General features: G+C 38.3%; 1 protein-coding gene across 8 annotated transcripts in view; it reads right to left on the bottom strand.

Moving 5' to 3' along the window:
• LOC128892055 (protein scalloped) overlaps positions 1 to 23,587 on the bottom strand; it is a 215,384-nt gene that overhangs the window by 101,814 nt on the left and 89,983 nt on the right. For 6 of the 8 annotated variants that reach the window (XM_054152134.1, XM_054152132.1, XM_054152140.1 and 3 more), the window contains one exon: positions 21,456 to 21,536. The exons of the other annotated variants lie outside the window; for them this stretch is intronic. In XM_054152134.1, the coding sequence (XP_054008109.1) occupies positions 21,456 to 21,492 (37 nt within the window). In that variant the 5' untranslated portion in view covers positions 21,493 to 21,536. The remainder of the gene's footprint in view (positions 1 to 21,455; positions 21,537 to 23,587) is intronic. 8 annotated transcript variants of the gene reach the window in all.

Here is a 23,587-nt window from a genome sequence, read left to right as displayed (position 1 = left end):
GAAATGTAAAGGACGCCCGAACAAAGACTCTTCAAAATAAACGAGGACTTCGCATAAACGAGCTTTAATGTTTTCGCTCGGTCTCCGCTACGCGAATTTTTCTCAAATTGGTCGTTGATTATTTTTCCTTTGACTATTTTTACGGGCTGTCCCGCCATCCTCAAACGGACAACTTAAATGGAGTAGATTAAAAACGTTGCTAGAATGAAGGAAACGTGTGAAATGAAGGAACAACGCTTTTTTGGGAGGTTTCGCTTTTGAGAATACTAGATTCGCATATTCTAGACTCTTCTTCGCGAATTTTTTTCTGTCCTTGATTGATACATTAGGTTTGTGTATATGAAATGTCCTTTTTCCAATGCTTCAATCACCCTGGATAGTAAAATCCATTTTAGTGTACTGTGTCATCAATTGATTGTAATCATATTGAAGAGGAAGAAATATAATAAAGATGTTTAGAATAAAAACATTAGAACCTTATTATCAATTATTATGAATACTTGAAATATTTGCGCAATTTTTTTGTGAGTATAAATTTGTGGAGATGGTGGTGAAAATTACTAAAAACAAAAATTTAGCTTTTGTAGAAGGTTATGCGAATGTTATAATAATTCAATGGTGATTTGAAAAATTTAAAGCTGGTGATCTTTTATTAGAAAATTAACTTATTCATCATCATTTTCTACACTCTGATTGTGTAATTAACGCAGAATCATATAGCAATGAAACGGAAGAAATGCATTCAAAATTAATAAAAATACCGAATTATGTGAAAATTATTTTAATTAAATGTAGCGGATTTCCATACCATTAAAAATACCTATTAGTCAGGTTTTTGTAGTACCTTATATTTTATTTATTTTTCCTTTTCTTTTATCGCTGTAGAAATACAAGAATCCATCTCATTTACATATAATGCGTTTAATATTGCCTAGCATAGAGATATTTAATATCGGGCCATTGGGATATATATTTAAATTACCAATCTTTAGGGCCTTGTTTATTTTCAGGATAATTCATGTAAAACTAGACAGCTTCAATAAACAACTTAAAAAGAAAAAAAAATGCCTACGAATTGAAAACAAAATCAATCAGAATAAATGTTTGCGTCCTATCTTACAATTTTTGCGCGCACTCACATTTGACATTACGCCCACAATTGTGAAATGCCCTGCAAGTGCATGAATTATGTATCAGAATGTCTACTTAAATTCTTAATACATACATGAATGTTGTAAATGACAATGCGAACAGCATGGCGCAGAAGTATCGTTATGCATATTGGAACTGACATGACGTCGCGTCGAGGAAAACATTAACGTCATTTGCGAATGAAGTATGTGGAAGGAAATCTACGAAAAGGAAAAATTGTACAGGTTTTGGAATAGTTAAACAGACGGAGCAGACTATTTAGTAAATAGGAAGTTGTATCAACAAATGTATTAAAAGAACTCGTAATTTATGATGTTGTTCGTATTCTTAAGTACGAACCGCGGTAAAACACTGCTCTATATTTCCAACAACCGCGACATGTATAGAATACTTAAATGGACTCGTTAGATATGCTTAACTAAACTCTTTCTAGAACTACTCCTACTAGCAAAGCAGCTTTCCCCTCTTTATATCCGGTATCATAGAGCGTAAATGTTCCAAGCAAGGAGATTAATTCGGTCTGAAATACAGTAGACGCGAAACCGAGGAATCTTTAACACGTTCATGTCTGCGTACAATGAGAATATTTCAGGACTCAATACATGTAGAATAAGAGGTAAAATTTTTGCATCCATACAATAATAAATAAAATTTAAATTTCGATCACGTTTTTGGGATTTTGGACTATTGTGTGGCGGCGGCGATGTTATTTTTGTTTCTCGCCGTGGGAATATAAATAAATACCTGAAAATCTTCCAGCTAGAGTTTCTTTTCTCGGCGTCATTTGCGAATCTATTACATATCTAACTTCACAAATGTGTAGACAGAACTTTGAAAACACTTCCAGAAAGAAATATTCAAAGCATTTAGTTTCATAGACGGCGACAACCATTCAACTGGACCTCCTCGACCTACTCGCCGAGTGTCTTATTCGAATAGGGTCTAACTCCGCAGAAACTGATCGTAACCTGCACACATACACGTACAGTGGGCGTAAAAAGTATTCGTACACCGATCAATTTCCAAAAAAACTATGTAAATTCTAATTTATTAATTTATTTTTTATAAACAATGACATTCTACATATTCTCGGAAATGTCTAGAATAGCTAGAGTACAAAAAAGATAGCTATTTATGTAAGTTGCGAAATTAACGAGAAAAAAACAATTAATCGATAGAAATGTTGAAGCAATAAGTACTCGCACGACTGTTTAATTTTTAAAACTTGATTAAAAAAAAAAGAAAAAGAAATTTACATTAATTTATAAGTATATAACACTTCCTTCGTGGGATTTCCTTATGATTTTATAATTATTGTAACTTTTCTAACCATTAAATTAACTAAATTATTAGTTATTCGAAGTGAGATCTTTTTCCATTCCTCTATTAGTACCTTTTTTAAACGTACTTTCCTGGAAATTTCATGTTTTCTAATTCGCACGGAGCAATAAACTAACGTGTTTACGTTACAAACTCTACTGTAAATGGTTCGTCATAAGAATCGTACAAATACTTTTTGCTTCTATACTTTTACCCACTTTTTCGCATTTTTTTGTTAATTTCACAAATTATATTAACTAGTAAATATTGTTTGGACTATATCTATCTTAGGGACTTTCGAGAATACGTAAAATATCATTGATTATAAGAAAAGAAGTTAAGAAACTACAATTTCACGCAAAAGATTTTTGGGAAATTGATCGGTGTACGAATACATTCTACACCCACTGTATGTATTTCTCGAGATCGATGTATAAACGTATCTCTCTGCCAAACGTACTTTATCTATTTTCGTTAGTACCGAATTCTTGCACGCTTCCTTGTTTTTAAATCACCCTATGTAGTTGGACCCCCAAGCGTCAAAGCGATAGCGCGTCTCTGCGTGCATTTTATCCAATTATGAAAAGCAGGAGACGTGCACAATCAAAAAATAAGTACGAACGAACGAATGAAAACGCGTGTTCCAGATAAGCAAACGAGCCGCGTGTCACACACAGAAGTTGTTTAACGTCACAGAGAGCTTCTCACACGGACGCTCGCGCAGCAATAACGAGCACGTTCCAGTCGTTATCAGCGGCTCGCAGATAAAGTAATATACCTGTTTAAATAATGCTCGCTGCATTCCTGTATGACGCTTATCGATTCATGCATTTCCCCTCAATAAAAAAAAGCATTCAAGTATTTAACTACGCTGCGCCATTATAATCTCGTTTAGGTTGTATTGGTGTCGCGAACTGTATCGCGGCGCTTTACTAACTCTTTTTCTGTTATTTAAAAAAAAAAAAAAAAAAAAAAAGAGTGAATTTCCGCACTTGAGTGTGTAAAGAAAAAATTTCTATTGTATTTATTGTAATTTATCAGAATTTAGAATGTTTTTATGAACGCTGTTTGGATTGTCAATTTATCGAGTATACAGATTTATTTAGAAGAAGCTTCATAGGAGATTAAATGTTTGATAAACTCTATATATAAATGGTACTTATTGCACTCTATATCGCATAAAGTAATATACCCGTTTAAATAATCCTCCTGCATTCTCGTATGACGCTTATCGATTCGTCCATTTCCCGCAATAAAAGATTGTAACTAGTATTTAACTATCCAGAGCCATTATAATCTCGTTTGTGTTTCATTAGAATCGCAGAATACATTGCACTGCACTGTACTTTGCTCACTTTTTTCCTGCTATTTTTAGACCTTCTCTCATAATCGCTTTCAAAAATCTTGGAAACACTTTTCTCTTGAAAGTAAAAGAGAATTTCTATGATCAAAATATGTTAACAAAAAGTTTATATTCCGTTCACTGTAATTTGTTTATTGACAGGCGAACTATTTTTATCGATTTTGTTACGATTACTTACTAATCGATCGAGCATAAAGAATTATTTCAAGCAAAACTCTCAGGAAATTCAGAATTTTTGCTGAACTTTCGTGCTAATAAATAAATGATATTTATTACACTACTACGAAATAAATCGCTTAAATTCGTGTAGCGTATTTTAAAGCAGTTTACAACAAAATACGATTGCTTTTGAAATGGTTTTTCGGTGTAGTAGTGACGTAATGTATACGCGTATTGAAGTTTTGAAATGCGCGATATTAATTTAAGAATCACACGAATGAAGCGCTCCGGAATTGAAGTTTTGAAATGCGCGATATTAATTTAAGAATCACACGAATGAAGCGCTCCGGAAATGGAATTTTACCTATTCGCTCTTTCATGACAGCGCTTCGGAATTTCAAGGGAAAATAGTTGCCGCACAGAAAACGGGATTATTTGAAATTTTTGCATACTTGATGTGTAATTATCTCCCGTATCTAAAAATATTTCAAACAGAACTTGCTGGACATTAAAATTTCTAGGTCACGTTGACTCGATTGTTTTTCCGTGAATTTCAATAATGTTTAATAAGTGAAAGAACATTTTCCGAGTGACAATTTATGGATAACCACAATACGTTCGAAAATTATTAAATAACATACGAAACAATATTTCTGATTGAGGTGCTACACATGACAGAGGATAAAAGTTAGGGAGTAAGCGATCAGGGATGCGGAGGAACGTTGACATTTTTTGCTTGGGGTATCAAAGTGATTCAGATCAACTAATTGTTTAAATAGAGCGGAATTTTGATAGGATTTATCTTTATAAAACAAAGTTTTAGGTTTTTCCACATTAACACGTTGATTATCGTGTCACTGTGAGTTAAAATAATATTTTTATTTTATAAATGGTTGATTTTATTGGATTTCTGTTTAGTTAGTGGTACTATATACTGTACAGTGCGTCAAATAAGTTTTAAGATTGGGTCTGTAAAAAGAAATAGACACAAGAAATGAATACCTGTTTTGATTTTTTATTCAAAATAAGACACTCCGGCTTCAATGCACTTTTTACAGCGATTTATTAATGAATCGAACGCCTGTTGTAAATCACTTTGTGGAATGATCTGCACAGCACTTTCACAGTTCTTTCCTTGTTCCACATATTATTTTATTCCTTTCTCGATGTGTGTTGTATCTGTGTAATGAAGTTTTGGTACGAGACTGGTATTTCTTTATTTGGTAGGATTGTTGCTATCACTTCTCTTCCAATAAGATCTGTTTTTTTCATAGGCTAGCTATGGCTCGGCGTAAAGTAATATTATATTTCAACCTATACAGATTTTCACAGCGGCGCGAAAGGGAATAAATGAAATTACAGTGCTATAGTGGTTTTCAAGTTGCAAAGGTTCGAAATGCACCAGCAAACTTTTAAATCGGAGTAGCATCGCCGAAAACACAATGAAATAATAATAACTTGTATGGGAGTGAACGTGCGATACGCAGCGTTCTTTTCATTGAGAAAATTTGGTTCAATTCGCTGAGTTGTCGAGAAATGAAACGCAGTGATAAAACAACTGAATTTTTTCCATCGCCTACGCCTCAACGTATGCGTGTGCGTGTATTCATTATTCACGGTTCACGGTACACCTACACGCGTCTCGTCGTCCATAAATGCGTGTGCGTAAACGCGTATAAACACCGCGGTGGCGCGCACGCGGATCGTTTGAATAATGCGACGCGCAATTACGCGAACGAACGAGACAACGTGATTCGCTCCTCGCGCGGGGATCCTTTCCGTCAATTATCTCTTCGAAAGCAATTTTTTAATGTGCACGGATGCACTTCGTTAATAGAACAAATATTGTTTTGAATTGTTGTGAAATTGTCACAGCGGTCTTTAATCCTTTGCACTTGGGATACGACAATCTTTATTCACAAGTTCTTTATGTATTCTTTTAGAAAGTATTAAATGGTAAATTTTCAAACAGCGATAAGATTTCTTCTTTACATTTGACAGCTGTTACAGAAACTCGTGTTTAAAGTTTGTATTGTTTCGTAAGTCCCAGGGTCCTAACGAATTTAAAATTAAAATGGATGCATAGAGCGAGACCAACTGAAGAAAACATGAAGTATATGTATACAAAATATAGAACTAATATGAACAAACATTCGGTATCCAAGATGCAAAGGTACACGAAATTCTGAAACGCAGGGTGTCTCAGACGATTTTGACATCTTGATAACTTCGGTATTGTGGCACGTATTGTGGCACCTCGTCGACAATCGTTTTATCGACACTTCGAGCTCCAAAGAAATTAAACCTAAAGAAACATTAGGTATTGTAGATTTGCTGCGTGAAACCTAATGGTGACCGAGAGTCATCACTCGAGTGCAAACGGTTAATTTAACGCCAGTTGATTTCCACATGAGTGACCTCCCTTAAAGACGTCCTCCAAGGAATGATCTCTCGCTGTCGCGCTCGTCGATGGCAGAAACCACGAGATCTCACAGGAAATACAGGACGCGATGCAACGCGTCCGGTAAAAATGCGCGGCCTGAATCACGGCCGTTCAGAGAAAAGTAAAAATGTCGAAAAGGAACAGCGCACCGCGGCGTTGCGCGTTGCCTCGCTCGTCGCGGTTCATTATGCTCGAACGATGGCTGCGGTGCAATTTGTAGCCGCTAATTAATCTCGCCGCGTTATTAAGTAACAGCGAGAACGAGACTGATTATCCCGCGATTGCTTATCTCCGCATCGGAACGGACCGTCCGCGTTCAGCGTGTTCAGCCTTCGTGTCGGGGACGAAAAATTTCATGCGCAACGCGGAAATCGCCGAGCCACGCAACGCTCTCCGCGGTCGCGCGTCGTTTATGCGGACCTTGCTGTTCCACCTTTATCTACAGAGTATGCCGTAAGATATACAACTCTTCACCTGAGGGGGCAGAACGCCGTAACGGCACTTTTAAGAGAAGTATGTTTAGGAAATATTTGTAAAGGAAATATGCGATTAAGTGTTTTCCAACTGTCGTTGTTTTATTGGACGTATGAACAAACAAAAACCAATCTCCAGCTTGAATGACAAGAAATGCATATAAAAGATTGTATCTTATTTACAAAGGAGAAAAATTACCAAAGAAATATAAAGAAGAATTAACAAGACGCTACAACCTTCTAAAATATATGTTTCGTGCTAAACAGTATTTACAGTTATTGTTAGATAATGCGGATTTTTATGCATTTATAGAAAATCTGAACGTGCAAGAAACTATTGAATGGATGCAGCAGCCAATAATATAAAAAATATTGAAAGTAAAGTTCATATTATAATACTTGCAGAGTAAAATAAATTCCTATTTAGGTTCGGTTTTTGTAGGTACGTTTACAAAGATTTTATTTTGCATAAAGAAATTAGAATAACTAATTCTTACATCTAACAATAATTATAAATACCATTATTTACCATTAAACGTATATTTCAGAAGGTTGTAGTATATTGTTAATTCTTGTTTATATTTAATAATTGTGTTTCCAGCATGAAATCGAAAAGATTAAGAACATGGTCCACGTAGATAGCTTTATATTCTAGCACGTATGAGTCCATAGCACTAAAAGGATCGAAGAAAAGCGTGCCGATGCTTCTCTTTACTCTCTGTATATCGATTTGGTCGGCTTTGGAGACTGATCTGTCCGATCTGTCTTTCCTGGTCGAAGAACGAAAGTCGAGATCAGGTGCTCGTGTTTCCGATGAACGAGATGAAAGGCTCTTAGTCATCTCGAAGACATTATGGTAATCCACTCGGGGTTGCATAACACGGTGACGTGGTTACGATTCATTAAGTTACGTTCACAAGCAACGAGATGGAGAAAAAGAGAGAAGGAGAGAGGAGCGAGTAGATAGATGGAAGAAGCAGAAGAGAGGCACGGTACGCCGAGCGAAATGACGAGCCTCTGGCGTCCTTCCGACAGGATAATTCGACCTTTTCCTTTCCAGCAATCCCAATGCACACGTTCAGTCCAGATTTCGTGTAGCTGCACGCCAGCGGTTGCTTTCAGGCTGTCCGCCGCGAGGAAATGCAATTCGTAATTTACCGTGCGTTCGTAGAAACGTAATGATGATTCATACGCGGAAAGAGATTCGTTTCGCTCGAGCGGCGCTCGCGAAAAGCTAGGAATATCGCTCGCTCGACTTGCGTAAATTCTAATTGAAACGCGCCAGGCCAGTTCTAGTTCCACCGCGTTCCACGCTCCGAACATTGTGGCACGCGATGCTCTCTGCCCCCTTCGAGCTATTAACCCTCAACGCTCGAAAGGCGGCTGCCACTCGACACTGGACTTCACGAGGCAACTCGAGTGGCGATTGACAGGTGACAATCTTTGTTTACGATAGGATTCTGTTCAAGCCCTTATTCGAAATCAATATGTTTCGCGACTCAGCAATGTGTAGCAATGGCGCGGCGCTCGAAAGCGTTGAGCCGAATCGCTTTCGGTTTGTAGCTGTCGCAGGGAAATGATAAAAATAGAGATTTGATCAAATCCCTAAGGTAGATGATCAATTCACGGGAGATGTTAAAATAACAACTCCGTAAGGTCATTTCCCTAAAGAAGGTAAATGATTTGATCAAATCCCTTAACTGTTTTAGCGAAAAGATGAAATAATATTGTTTAGATATTGAAAGTATTTATTTAGTAAATCATGCGTTATTAAAAGTAGAATGGAGTAGATTATGGTTTTCCAACAAATCCTTAACAAAATCTGCTTTTTTCCATCTTAAATACGTCTTGATATAGACAGCATACCTATTTATGTGATCACATACTATACTGTATCTTTTTTAACGAGTAATTATAATAAATATGTACCTGGGACGAGAAATTTTGTTGCAAATTAACTATGGATTCGTCTATGCCAAGTTTCGTGACTTACCTGGAACAAAAAAAAAAGAGGCGTGGAGTTATAGACAGAGAATAATAACTTTGGTTAGGTTGGGGGTGGAATACATTTTGATATTGAAAGGTATTGGACCCGAATGATCAATATAGAATTCAATAAAATATTTAAATATTAAAAAAAAAAAAAAAAAAAATATTTTTTGCGCGAATAAAGAAATGAAATTATTTTCTGAACAACCCAATACGTAATCTTAGGAGAATGAAAACGGAAGAAGAACGCAGAGTTTTTCTCGTGGAAGCGATAATGTAAAGGAAGCCCATTAGAAAAGAACGCGAAGGAGTTGGTAATGGAGACGCGACGGTACGTGGCCTGTTGATTCACCGCAATAATGAGGAAGTGTACGCAGGGATCCTTGTCTAGAAGGATACCGTGCCTATTACGAAACCACTAAACCGCAAATAGCTAATGCCGCTTGTCCGGATGCGTGGAACGCGTAACTACACCTTTTTTTTTCGAGCCCCATCGATGAAATGTCCTCTTCGGTTTAAACGGGCGAGCAGTCAACGCGAATATTCCGCATTTCCCATCCTTCGCGTCTTCCTTCCTTACGTTCAACCGAATACCGTTCGGGCAGGATTGAAAGATTGTTTAGTTGGACGGCGAACAGGGAGAATAAAATAGCGAAAAGTATTTCGTTTTATCGTTAACCTTTTACGCTGGCGATTGTTTCACGGATTACCAAACTAGGGGGTTACCAAACTGAATGTTGAAGACTTTCTGTATAAATTTTGTGTAATTTATTAAAATATTATAGTTAAAATATATCGATGTTAACTATGTTTATATGCATATGAATTCTCCTCGATACAAAATTACTTACTCGAAAAATACTCCAAGTGTAAAGGGTTAATAGCGTCAGTTTAATTTCAGTTCAAAGCGTTTCTCACTCGACCCTGTATCGCCATGGAAACCTTTTAATGCTGTTCGGTAATATAAATTCTGTCAAAATTTCCGTCGAATGTTTATTCTCACGCGTAATACCAAACATTGGGATAGCCTGAAAGTGAGAGCTGCGGTTAGCGTGATTCACATTCGTGGAAGCGGCCTTAAGCGACTGATTGATTTTGCCACGACTGTAGCCGTGAACCAGCAAATCCGGCGGCGGTCACCGCATCAACGATCGTGAAAGGATAGAGCCAGAGATAAAATCCGAGTGAAAGCGTGCCGAAGTAGTAGTTGGCTTGTCGAGTCGCTGATTTAGGGCTCGTTTCACGCCAAATAGATCACTTTTGCGCTGGATGTCAGGCATTTTATTCAAATTGAAATACGTTGCAGTACGTGCGAAAACAAGAGGAATCGAAACCATCGTGTTCCGCTGGTTTCAAAACTGATCAAACGATACAAAGTCTTCGAATTGACAAGTTTCGTTTCCAAAAGGGAAAATAAAGATGAAACGGCACGAAGGACCGTTTGTCGGCCGAGCTCGAGCAACTCCCTGGCCAGCGCTAATTTCATCGAGAATATTTCAGCGCAGAACGCCGTCGGGGGTTGGGTGGCGGGTTTGGCCAGCGTGTCTGGGGTGGAAAGTTATGTTACGGTGTAACAGTGGATGGGTGACGGTCTCGCGCATGAATGCAGCTCCCGCGTCGTTTGCCGGCCGTTAGCAAGCGACAACGCGAGTTACGAGTTACGCACCGGCGTGCATGTAGTAGCCGCGGGCGTAAACGTTCCCGCAAAACTCGTGCACCCGCGACAGCCTTTCGACAAGTTAGAAATGAAGGCGTACTACTGCCCTGGCACCCTGGCAGCGAAACCTTTGAGCGTGTCGGCGCTCGTCTCATTCGACGGATGATGTCGCGCTGGACGATACTGAGAAATTGTTACTGAATGGGCCAGCGAGTCTCATCGCACAAGACCAGAAAGATAACATAAATCAAAGAGTTGAGAAATGCGATCAAAGTGACCTCTCAAATAAGTTATTTATTACTCAATAGCCAAAGAAATGTCGTTTAATGGTGTTAATCTTTATTATTTAGGAAAATTATTATAAATATAAAAAAGTATGACTATACCAAGTGCTTTGAAACTTAAATTCAAGATTTTTCAAAAAGTGGAGTTAATTGATTAGTGGAGTGAACGGCTCATATTATAAATAAGGTAGGGGATCCAGATCTCTGGCTGTACTACAATTAAAAAGAGAAAGGAAATCGTGGTAGCCTACTTTCAATAATTAGATATATAATATATTTGCGTTTAATAATACAATACATTTACATTTAATAATATAATATATTTATAATATATAATATATTTTACGTTTACATTAACACAAGCACCGAGATGTTAGGGTGAACCGAAAGTTCGTGGGTTTTTTACATTGCTTTTTATTTGTGTAATTTTCTCCACTAATTTATTGATCGTTTCATTTTCTTTCGTTTCAGTAAAATCATGGGAAATTTTGAGATTCGAGTACGTTACGTCACTACTGGAAGCAAGGAGAAAGAAACGAAAGAAACTTTTCGGCCCTCTAATATTTCATGAACATGTCCTGCGAAATATGCCCGACACGATCCTCATTTCTGTACCGGTTCTCCGTTTGCCCATACAGGAAGTAAAAGGAAGGCGAATCGATCGAGAAGAGACATCGACGCGTCGAGGAGTGATCGCGTAACAAACGGTGGAAACGTCGAAGACGAAGGAACGGAGGCGGCGAAAACAAAGCAGCGGCAACGTTTGGCGCAGCGCGCAGCAGGGAGGCTGGTTTCCTCGCAGAAACGTGGACTGTTTCCACCGAAGTATGCGCGAGGAGCGAGCGAGCGAGCGAGGAAACAAGCCGCGACGGAAACGAGCGAGTCCGAGACGAGGGAAAAAGAGCCCGTGGCGCGCGCAACGACTCGGAAAGAGCAGGGTGACAAGTGCAGCGTAGGATGAAACCGAGGGAGGCGAGCAGCCGAGTGGCCAGCGCTGAACGCTGGTCCAGCTAAGAAAGGAGGGACGAAAGAAAGCAACCGAGCAACGGAGAACGTGTGCAGACGCGCCAATTACAAACTCGTCCGAAGACTGCCATTAAAAGTCACGACAAACAAACGACTTTCCCTTTTTGTCCTACCCGAACGCTCGATCGTCTTAACGATCATCGGTACACCTTCGCGTGATTTCAGCGACGAAGGAAGAAGGATCGACCGCGTATCCCTTCCTTTTGCCTTTCCAATTCGTTTCTTTGTCGCGATTCGCCTGCCTTTGATCTCGACAGGAGAACGATGCGCCGACATGCACCATCCCCCCCGCCCTCCCCCTCCCCCGCCCTCCTCTGTGGGGGCCGGTTCGACCGGATTTTCCACGGGCCCGTGTGCCACCGCTCGCTGACGACCGCTGTCAGCCTTGTTTCGAGCCTTAAACAGCATCTACCGGCTTGTTTGATTACAAAATTATACCGATGCCCTGCGGATCCAAGTCTTCCTCTCTTTCTCGCTCTTTTTTACCCCCCGACACCATCGACCGCTATGTACGGCCCGCCAAGTGACGAACGCTCGTGATCGGGATGCTCGATATTAACTTTACTTCCCTTGTACCGTTGCCAACACGGAAATTCTCGCCAAAGGCAATCGTGTCTTCGAATTGGACCTAAATTTGAGGGAACGAAGGGACAACTGTGTCGCGGCGTTTCTTGCTTGGACTCCTGCTGGCGTTGTACAGAAGAGAAAACGTTTCGAACACTGTTGGAGTAGGTTTAGGCCTTTAAACGCCCCATAGAATGGGATTCCATTGTTTGTGGCGGTTGGTCGTATGATCTGTCGTACAACACGTCGTACGACCAACCCCTTCGACCGTACGAATGAGAGTTGCATTGTCTGTGGCGCGTACCATCGCACAGTGCGGACAAATAGCAAAATTTCATTACTAACGTAAATATATTGTTATTTATTCAGAAATAAATTGAAATTAACCATAAACATTAATAAATTCACAACAAAATTAACAAATTTAACAAAAAATTAACAAACCCTGATTTTGATGAAACTTTGTGAACTTGTTTGTGGGACCTTCCTATGAATTACACGTTAATTATTCGTTGGAGATAGTAAGTGTCCACATATTTATGAACGAGGGTGTACAACCACTAGGCGTTTATAATTATGAAACAGATTTATCATTCTTACCATAAATAAAAAATATATGTTCAAGTAAATACCCTAAAAGTCATTCCCTCATTGTGTCCCAAACACCAAATTCAAATGGATTCAAAATTTTAATGTGATAAGTTTCTTATAAAATGTCTGCTATGTTATTAATTATTCATTTATAATAGTACTGGCTGTACATATATGTGTATATAGTTAAAAAACGACGAACGAAAAATCACAAAATATATTTTTCAGTTCGTTTTTAAAAAACAAATCATTCCCTTGTTACACAAGTTCATTTTCCTTTTAAGAATTTAGAATTTCAGGAAATCATGTCAAAATAAATTGATCATTCGGATCGGAACGGTTGAAAACAAAACGGCACTGCGCGAATCGCTCTGTCCATAAATTAATAATTAACGCCCCCGCAACTACCACCTGCGGTAGTTGGGATTATGGTCGAATTTCGAGCGACGCTGCGACCACGAACGAACTTAATACAGTGTATTGTAACGGTCGTATCGAACCGCGAAATTTAATATTGACCTGATATGTTCCTGAGAATGCGTTTCGGCGGCGGAAATTTGTTAAATCGAGTTTCTACGTAAATCTATAGAGTTTATTTGTAGTTGGGGCTCTAAAAACGGATCCAACTTTTTTATATTTACAGTTTATTCACAGTTTCGAAAATAAAAATTGAAAAGTTACAAGTTCGTTGCAAAAGTTGAGTTTCAGGCAAAAAGGTCTTCTGAAACTCAACGTCCTATGAATAAATTGTAAATATAAAAAAGTTCCGTCTTATCATTTCCTATAAGCTGATATTTTATTAAAAATCACACCTCTACGACTCCTCGAATTTTCAGCAAAAATTGTTCCGCAGTCAAAGGGTTAGCATGTCAACTGCTACACCATTTACAATTCTGCAACTTGTAAAATTGTAATTAAGGTTTCTGTCATCGAGGACGACGTAAAATAACTTTGTAAACCCAGATGCGTTGAATCATCGGCGAAAGCCATGACACGTATTTATTCACACCATGATGATCGAGGAAGTGCGTATTGTTAGAAAACATGACTTTTGGTTTATGGCTTTTGAGTGAACAGCAAATGTGACTTATGAGTTTATGTCAAATCGTAGACACTTTAGTGAAAGTTCCGTCAATATTGGAAAGGTATTGGCTAGCCAGCATCCACCTTCCAACTGCAGAAACCATGGGAGAGAGACGATCGATCAAAGAATTAATTTTCACGGTCGACATACATTTAATTATTGAGTGTCGGATAATAGAAATTATTAAGGAGAAAATGTATTTATGAAGAGATATAATGGATACGAAATTATTAGTCCACTGTACGCAAGAATGTAATTATGAGTTTAACTCATTCACTGTCAGGCAAATTTAAAGCGTTTTGCCACGTGCACCAGGATTTAATACAGATGTGTAATGTAAGTTATTAGTGTTTAAATACCATTTCCAACGCACGGTTCCCTTTGCGCCAGGTAGCCAACGTTCTTTAACATTCTGGCCTATTTTCACGAGTCTGGCTAGTGATGAAAATTTTAAGTCAAACTTGAAAAGCACGGCCACCTATCTTGTGCTGCACCCCACGAAGCGCTAGAACGTTGGCTTGTGATCTAGGTTATTATGTTGGTAATAAAAAGTGATATTAAATTTATTATTTTAAAATGAAAATTTACGATTTTCTTTTGCAATAATTCGTGACTCAAAAAACTATAAATTTATCCCTTGAATAATTGCAATCGATTTGAACTACGAGACATCTCGTAGTTGCCAGTGAATGGGTTAAGGTAATTCCATGGATCCATCTTTCTATTACCATTATCCGTGCACTGCAAATATGTGACGTTTAGGATGGTAAGGGGGTATGCAACAAAGTGCTTATAGAAGAATGTGTTTCAAACATCTTCAGTGATGACAAATTCAACAAAAGCTTCTGGAACTTCATACTTTATTCACTTACTTATTTAAATAGGAATAAACCAGACTTAACCCAGACCTAACCCATACACAGACTGTAATGATAGAGGATGTAAGATTGCAAGGTTGTTATAATACACCACTACGCATTTCTATGGACAATAGTTAGAGTTCTTGCCTGCTTGAGCATGTTAATTGTACGTATTTATACTTCCATTGCTTTTTTATACATTGGAAACTGTAACTATGTTAGTAGCTAGTAATTTTAAAGTTGATAGTTTTAATGTCGAGTTCGCCCTTCCTATCTCAAATGCCTCGTATGTACTACGCTAAATTTTAAATTAACTAATGTTAACGCCTCCGATTTCTAAGATCCCGAGATTGATATTGCTTTAGCCATTCTATCGAACACTGAAAGCTTAAACGACTACTCGAGGCGAGTAATTCTTCGCGACTTTCAAACCTAGCTAAATGGAAATTTGATTTCGAACAGGGAGAAGATGCAAAGCTTATTTGTATGTAGATGAGAAAGATTGGAGCAAAAAAGAAACAGTATACCGTCAGACCAGTGATTCTCAATCTTTGCATAAGCTCGTCTCGCGTTACGTAATGAGCAAATAATTTTTCAAAAATGTGTCACATATTTATGCGACACCGATCAGTTACTGTATGAGTGTACACTTGTACAGACATAGCAGTAGCAGATTTCTGGAGATAGGTTTTTAATTACGTGTCAGTTTTAAATGCGTTAATAGTATAATTTAGTGAAGAAAACAAAACATTAAAATATGATGCAGTAGTACTTGAATTACTTGAAAGAAATCGGTCTAATAATTTATTTATTAACCCTTTCAGATCTGGCGTGGACAATTGAGGATACAAAATTTAAAAAGTACCGACACTATAATTAAGAGCGAATGTCCTTATTTGTACACACGAAGAAAAACCAGTTATCCTCGAAAACTACACTATTGTGTTTTTTTTTCTTAATTTTTCCATATTAATTTTAGCCAATTGAATTACATTAGTACGAGAAAAAAAAGTAATTCATGTCTGAAATGGTTAAGGTGTAACGCCAACGTTTGAGAATTTGTTGTTTCTTTAAAATCGCGACTTGGATACCCGTATTATTTCATTAATCCTAAAGAGACTATGAACGATAGATTATAGACACTTTGGTTTTTTAAGAGATTTGTAACATGACCATCTTTACATAGAAAGTTATTAAATAGTAAACCTGAACAATACAAAGAACGAAATTATTTTTACACCAACTAAATATTATCGATAGATTTTGTGCAATTCCACGATCTACTTCTAGGTTATAGGTTGAGAAGCACTGGCGTAGACGGATGCAGGATCTTGTGAAAGATTTTCTGTCGTAACGAGTACGTATATTGTAGATTAAATGGATTTAATCGACTTTTCCTGTTTTATAAGAGGTATTTTATTCGACATTATTTTCTATTTCGAAACAACATTGTCAACTCCTTTGCTTTTAAAAATTCCTACTCACATTGTATTACTTGTGCATCAAATAAAGAGGAAGAAATATACTAAAGACGTTTAGAATAGAAACATTAGAACCTTATTATCAACTATTATGAATACTTGGAACATATGCATAATTTTTTTGTAAAAACAAAAATTTAGTTTTTGAAGGTTATGCGAATGTTACAATAATTCAACGCTGATCTGAAAAATTTAAAGCTGGTGATTTTTTATTAGGAAATTAACTTATTCATCATCGTTTTCTATCCTTTGATTGTATAATTAATGCAGAATTCTATTACAATGTAACAGAAGAAATGCATTCAAAATTAATAAAAATACAGAATTACGTAAAAATTATTCTAATCAAATGTACGATGTTTTATTAAAAATAGTTTTATATATGTAGTTCGAGTTTCGTCTGTATACACGACATTCCACATGTATTAGGTGGACTGGAAAGTAATGTCGTTTTTGCCATCTTAAATACTTGTTTATCATTTATCAGCTCATTGATTTTTCTGGCATTGAAAATTTGCACACTAGGTGACAAAAGGCTGCTGACAATGAGAGCGATTATATAATGAATTCAAGACAGAAATTTATTGGAAAGTTTCAATTTATTGTAAAAGAAACGACATTACTTTTCGGTCAACCTAATACCAACTTAATAGTAGAACCTGAAGACTAGCCAACGACCATGAGAGACACAACGCGTCGAGGCAATCGCGGTCCGCTGGGAAAATCGTGGGACATCGCCGATTCCAGAGAGATTCGCTCGGGTACGATTTTCCAGAAAGCGTGGCGAATGATCGGGAGCGCGCAACGGCTTCGACGATTGTGCAAAGATCCAGGCTGTGCACGATACATATGTATCAGGAATACATATATTAGCGCGTGTAGTACGTAGCGGTGAGCCAGGCCGAGGTGTATCGAGGTCGACCGGTTCTCCAACAGCCGTCAGCCGTTAAGGGACATTGCGACACACGCGCCAGCGCCGGGTTCTCCCTCGTTCTCTCCTTCGTCTTTTGCGCCGACCCGCACTGGGGAACTCTCCAGGAATTGCGAATAAATTGTTATTAGCTCTTACTCCAAGCAACGTCGCCGATCGGGTACCCTTTTACCTACGCGACGACCTCCGACCGAATGCCACGTTTCTTCGACCTCTCCAGGAACGCGATTCGATCACCACGAGCTGGTCATCGATACCTTCTTAACACATTCGCGACCGATTACGTGAATTCACGTCACATCAAATTCTATTTCTGGTTATGACAAAATTATGAACATCTTTTTATTTCTTTTTTATTACGAGAAAATTCAGGTCTAAAAGGATCGAACACCTTATCTTCGGAAAAAGTTTTTTTAAATTCCTAGTGAAAAGTCCTGTCACTTATGTGTATGGGTGACGTGGCTGTAAACGTATTAAGGATTTACTATAGCGGTGCAATTCAGTGTTGTCTTTTCTTTTAATACTTTTTAGTTATAACGATTGCATCCAATGATACAGTGAAACGTGTTGGGAAAATCATAATCGGCGCACTTTCGGCCATCTTAGTGATAAACCGAATGCCGATGCGCCTTTGTTTTCACGTCGACACGGACGTGTCACGCGCTCCACCAGTCCGATCGCTGCACTGCGACTACATATTCACACGCGTTCAAAATGTCTACTACCTGACCGTTGCTTTTTCCAGTCGACTTTTTGTTTCCAAAGTCTGATCTAGGCTCGGAAGAACGTCTCATCGCGCGTGCAAATGATCCGGCATTCAACAATCAAATTTCACGCGTGACTGAAAATTCGAATAACCGGTACCAGGATAACCAGTCGTTCTATTGCGATAGGCGGTCGGATTTATAGCCGGGACAATCTGTCGGTTATTTTAATACTCGCGCTGGAAAGCACGTAACACCCGGCGTAGTTAAGAATATATCGGAGCCGAGCCATTTTTACCAACAACCGAGCCACGGTTTAGCGGGAGACCGGTCATTTTTACTTTCTATTCTTTTTCTCGTCGAGAGACACGTATCGCGAAGCCACGGTTCACGGGAATCGTAATTGGCCCCGATCCGATTGACGTTGATGAAGCTATCGCAAGAAACACTTTGGGACAATTAACCTACTCGATAATTACCGGTTCTGCGGTGTTAAAAACGACAGCCGACCGGAAAGAGAGCGAAAAGCGACGGCTGCTGGGTATTTTTCTTGGCACTCGAGCCGATCGAGCACACGGTGGGCAAAACGTTTTTGAATATAATAAAAGCCGTTCGTTATGAATAGACTGCGGATCTATATGCAAAATAAAATCATTGCGAACGTATATAACTACGAACATTGAATCTAAATGGAAATTTATTTTTATTATTAAATGTTATAATATAAACTTTACTTTCAATATTTTTGTTTGACATACATTAATATACTTTGATAATTTGACATTCTTTCAATTGAATCTAGATAGAAATTTAGTTTTATTAGTAAATGTTATAATATGAACATGAATTCCTCGCACATTTCCTATATATGCATAAAAATCCGCAGTCTAGTTACGAAAGTGGAGTAAGTTCATCTTCTTGTAAACTGAAGTTACCGCAAGCTTAGCCAGTCAGCTGTGGCGACCTTTTTCCAGATCGCGCACTTATGCAATTTCGCTAGAATTGCACTATGAAGAAAATTAGTCGTCAAACTCAGAGTAAACGACGCTGTTAAAATATTGAATCAAAAAGACGACTATATTTTATAAATGAACAATTTTAATACTAATATTTACTCATTCGCTTAACATGGACATATACCGCATACACAGTAATCGATCAAATTAGGAAGACTCAAATATCTACCAAAGTTAAAAATACAGACTGCTGCTATCGAGTGGTATTCGCTAAACCAAAGTGTACCGATAACATTTGATGTGTGCGGCGTTTTTTTAATCATTGTGCATGATGTAGGGGTACCTATTTCTACCGTGATGGGACAAATGATTAGTCTCAGAGACACTTTTTTTCAATTTAATCAAAAAATATATCACTTGGTATTAAATTGAATAATGCATGAAACAATTGTATAAGACTCTGTATACAAAAGTTTGAAAACGGTTATTTGACCAGTCGTGATGGGATTAGTGTGAATTTTTAAATAAAAACAAATTTTGTAAACGGTTAAAAAACGACATTAACACTTCACCGATTGGTATGAATTGTAATATATTATACAAACATTGATCAAAAAACGATTCTACTAGACATAATAAAGATTGAATAGTACCAATGTTCTCGAAATAAAAAATATTATCGAATTTATTTATATGCCCAATCGCTACCAGACGGTAAACTGTTGATTACGGATACCTTTAATACATTATTCGATTTAATCGCATTGGCGAAAAACAAAGGAGAGAAAAAATGAGAAAGAAAAACAAGGAAATCACGCACGGCGCACAGGGAACCGCAATCGGTGCGGCAACGGTGCCAATGATAAAATCCCGCCGGACGCAAACTGCAGCGCGATGCAGTCCGCAGAGAGAACAGTGCACTGCGGCACGGAGCGGCAAAGAGCGAGATCTCGTTCGTGAAAGTAACGGGCCTCGCGTTTGTATTTTTCAATGCAACCACGCGCCGCGGCCGCGCCGCTCCGCTCGGCGGGTTTATGATTTTGCTTAATTAATGGTTCTCTCTCGCCTCCCCCGTCGACGGGTCCATCCCTTCGAGAGCACCGAGTTACCGCCACCCCGTCGCCCTCCCGCCCATCAACCACCCCCTTCCCTCCCACGGCCAGCTGGCCGACCAGAAACGGCAGTCCGATGGCCATTAGCCTGCACGGATTGCGCAATTTCGGGAAATTGCGAAGTAATTCGCGGTTGTGGCCACTCTCTGCTCGCCGCGAGAGGAACGGAGAGACCGACTGTTCCGAGAGAGGGATGGACCGAGCGCGGTAGAGAGATATTCGTCGCGGATTCGAGGAAAGGACGCCCGCCCGCGGCCGCGACCGTTGAAGCTTTTGCGCCGCGGGCTGCAAGCTTCGACCCCTTGTGTGTTTCGCGGCAATCGATTCCACCAAGAACCGGAAAGGGGGCAGAACGGAGACAATTGACCCGTTCGTTATTACGATGTGCAAAAGAGGGAAAACTTAATATTCACCCTCTTTTTATGCGACTGCTAATAGTTTATCGAACAATATACTGATAGAAAAGAAAGCGAGAACAATTCTATAATACTAAATGAAACGACACGCACGCGATGTTAACGCCTCGTTCTAACCGACAGTTGTGCGACGATAAAACCGCATGTTTTTTAATGTAATGAGAGGTATTATTTATGTTTGAAATATTATATTATTGTATGTAGCAGATTTGTAGAACTCAAGGAGTGTTCATAATGATGGAGAAATTCATTAATATGTTTTTTTTTGAAAAGTACAAAGTTTAATCATTTAATTTCGTTAAAAAGAAGACGAATCGAACGTTATTGTTTCCTTTTTGTTCTGCATTAAATATATGAGATAAGTTACCCATAATAAAATTTTGTATGAACCACTTGTTCTATTATGTAAAAATTAACTGAACACTTTCGTCCACCAGTTCATAAAACGAAGGTTCTACTGTGTTTGAGGTTCTACTTATTTTACTATAATTTAATAATCGACAACGTAAAAACGCAATATTATGCTAGAAAAACGTTAAAGTAATCAATAATCACGCGATTAAGAATACATAATATACATACATATAACACACCGTGTTAAAAGCTTCAGAGATTTATTTTCTACCGTGACAACAACTAGTGGTTCATAATAATAATAATTATAATAAGAATATAATAAGAAGAAGAAGAATAATGATAGTAATAATAATAATAATAATAGTAAGAGCACCATCACCACCACCACCGCCGCCATCAGCATCGCGTTCAAAGATGAAAAAAGTCAGCAAACGGATAGATAGCAGAGAATAATAGATTGTGACGAGCAGTCGCGATCGATGGCGGTCAGCTTAATAAAATGGGAAAAAATAAAAAAGAAATGGCTACAATACCGATGCTATTCTGAGTACTGAGTTCCCAGTCTTTCATGAGGATTTCTCGGGCAGGTCAGGATGACAGCGACGTGGGTGCACCTACAATGCAGACAGTGAGATCGTACATGTAGAAATTTGTCAACATTCGAAGTAATGCGAACGTTGAATATTCGCTAAAAGTATTCAGCCGTAACTTGTATCGAATAAATAATAACAATTTAACGATAAAAATTGTTTATCTTTGAATCGTTATTCGCTAATTTTATATAAATAATAATGTTGCCCATCTCTGATGCATTTATTACGCTGTAAAACATTCGCAAAGTAATTCTCGCTTTCGAGTGACAAAATCTGAGCCATCAATTTGCTCGAAAACGAGTTAAGTAGCGATTTCAATTCGAAATTAAGGCTGCCTGTGCAGGTATAATACTTTCCGACGGGAGAAACGAATGAGATACGCCGAAAGTGAGCGCGATACGGTAACAGCGAGCGTGATTCGCATTACACGCGCTCGATAAACGTAACTTTAAAGCGATGCCGCTCGCATACCAGTATGCCAGCCACTATTGCGAAATAGATATTCTTATATTTTTCCATATAGCGTTATGACGATATTCTCAATGATCTCGTCAGATTTCCATGAATAAAATAGGTCGAAAATGGCCTTTATCTAGAGAGTAAGTGTTGTGATTTATTAATTAACCGACTTCCAAAGGAGGAGGTTACTCAATTCGACATGTATTTTCATTTTTTTTTTTTTTAAACGTTCGTTCACCGATTACGTCGTGACCCAGGTTTTCATTTTTTTACTTGTTTTTTCTTGCAAAAAATCGAAAAATTTTGTAGTGCTTCTTACTCCGAGACGGATGGACCAATCGGATAGAAACTTCTTGGATCTGGTAGAGCATCACTGCTACTTGATTCAAAAAAAAAAAAAACCTTCGACTTATTCAATTCATGATTCCTGATTTGGAAAATTTGTAATGAGATAGCTTCGAGCGCAAAGGGTTAAAAGATAAAGACAAGAAATTGCAGGCGATCTGGCACAGCAGGATCTAATAATAATTTGTACGCGAGCGAGTTTTTCTTGCATTAGCTAGAAAGGACCGGACGTCCCGACTTTCACGCGGCAACGCGGTGAAATCGCCGCGTTATAATCCGCCGGCAAAGCGACTCGCGGTTACGCTCGCGAGCATCTTCGGAAAGCGTGGAGGCGAGCGTTGGCGAACAAACAAGTTACATATTGCAAATATAACGTGCACGCTTCTGCTCTCCTTTTCGAGCACGAATTACGTAACGAGCGGCACGAATCACCGATTTTCTTCGCCAAGCGCGAGACGTCCGAAGTAATTAACGGAGACGAGTGACAGCAAGCCACCCCTGTACATGTGCTACGATTCCTCGTGCACCGTGAGTCACAAATTATTGGCACACACGGGAAGTGACAGGGATATGAAAGATTAACACTTGAGAAGAAAATCTTACGTCATAGAGAATTGTTTTTGTTGTGTAGTAATAGACCTCCAAATGGTTTTCAATAGGAGTTTTTTTTTTTATTATATTGATTTATAGTATACCAAAGAAGTAAAATAAGCAATGTTTAATACTGGCACATGTACATAATTACTTGACAAAATCACTTTTAAAGTCTAAGTAAGTAATTCTAGTTAAATAAGCTTTGTTGTGTAGTTAACATGCATTTCAAACTGTGATAACCAATATATAAAAAAATAATTTGATCATAGAATTACTTTTTTTTCATTATGGCGAAAATTTAAGATAAATAAAAATTGTTAAAATGTATTTCCTTTTTCTTTTTTAACCGGTTCGTATTAAATTCAGCTCTAGGCAGCCAGCCAAGAATTTTCCTTTAGTCAAGGTGTCCGTGGGAATGTAAATCAAGAAACGCTGACATAACCCCTGAATAAATTCTAAAGTGTTGGTTTCAGGTTAAACGATGAAAGGCGATGCTGCGAGTCCACATTTAGCAGAAGTCGAGTCTCATGCGTTAAACACATGTTTGGAGCGTCGAGTGAATACGGTGTTGTGCATGAAGTAATCAAAGAAATGTACAAAAATAATGGATGTACGGGAGATAGGTTGTAAGACGCGTATTTTCGAAGTTATGGAAGATAAAGTGCGAGGCGAGG

Source organism: Hylaeus anthracinus, unplaced genomic scaffold, assembly GCF_026225885.1.
Source record: "Hylaeus anthracinus isolate JK02 unplaced genomic scaffold, UHH_iyHylAnth1.0_haploid 12002, whole genome shotgun sequence".
Lineage (NCBI taxonomy): Eukaryota > Metazoa > Arthropoda > Insecta > Hymenoptera > Colletidae > Hylaeus > Hylaeus anthracinus.
Note: the sequence above shows the minus strand (reverse complement) of the source record. Positions and strands in the feature narration are given on the sequence as shown.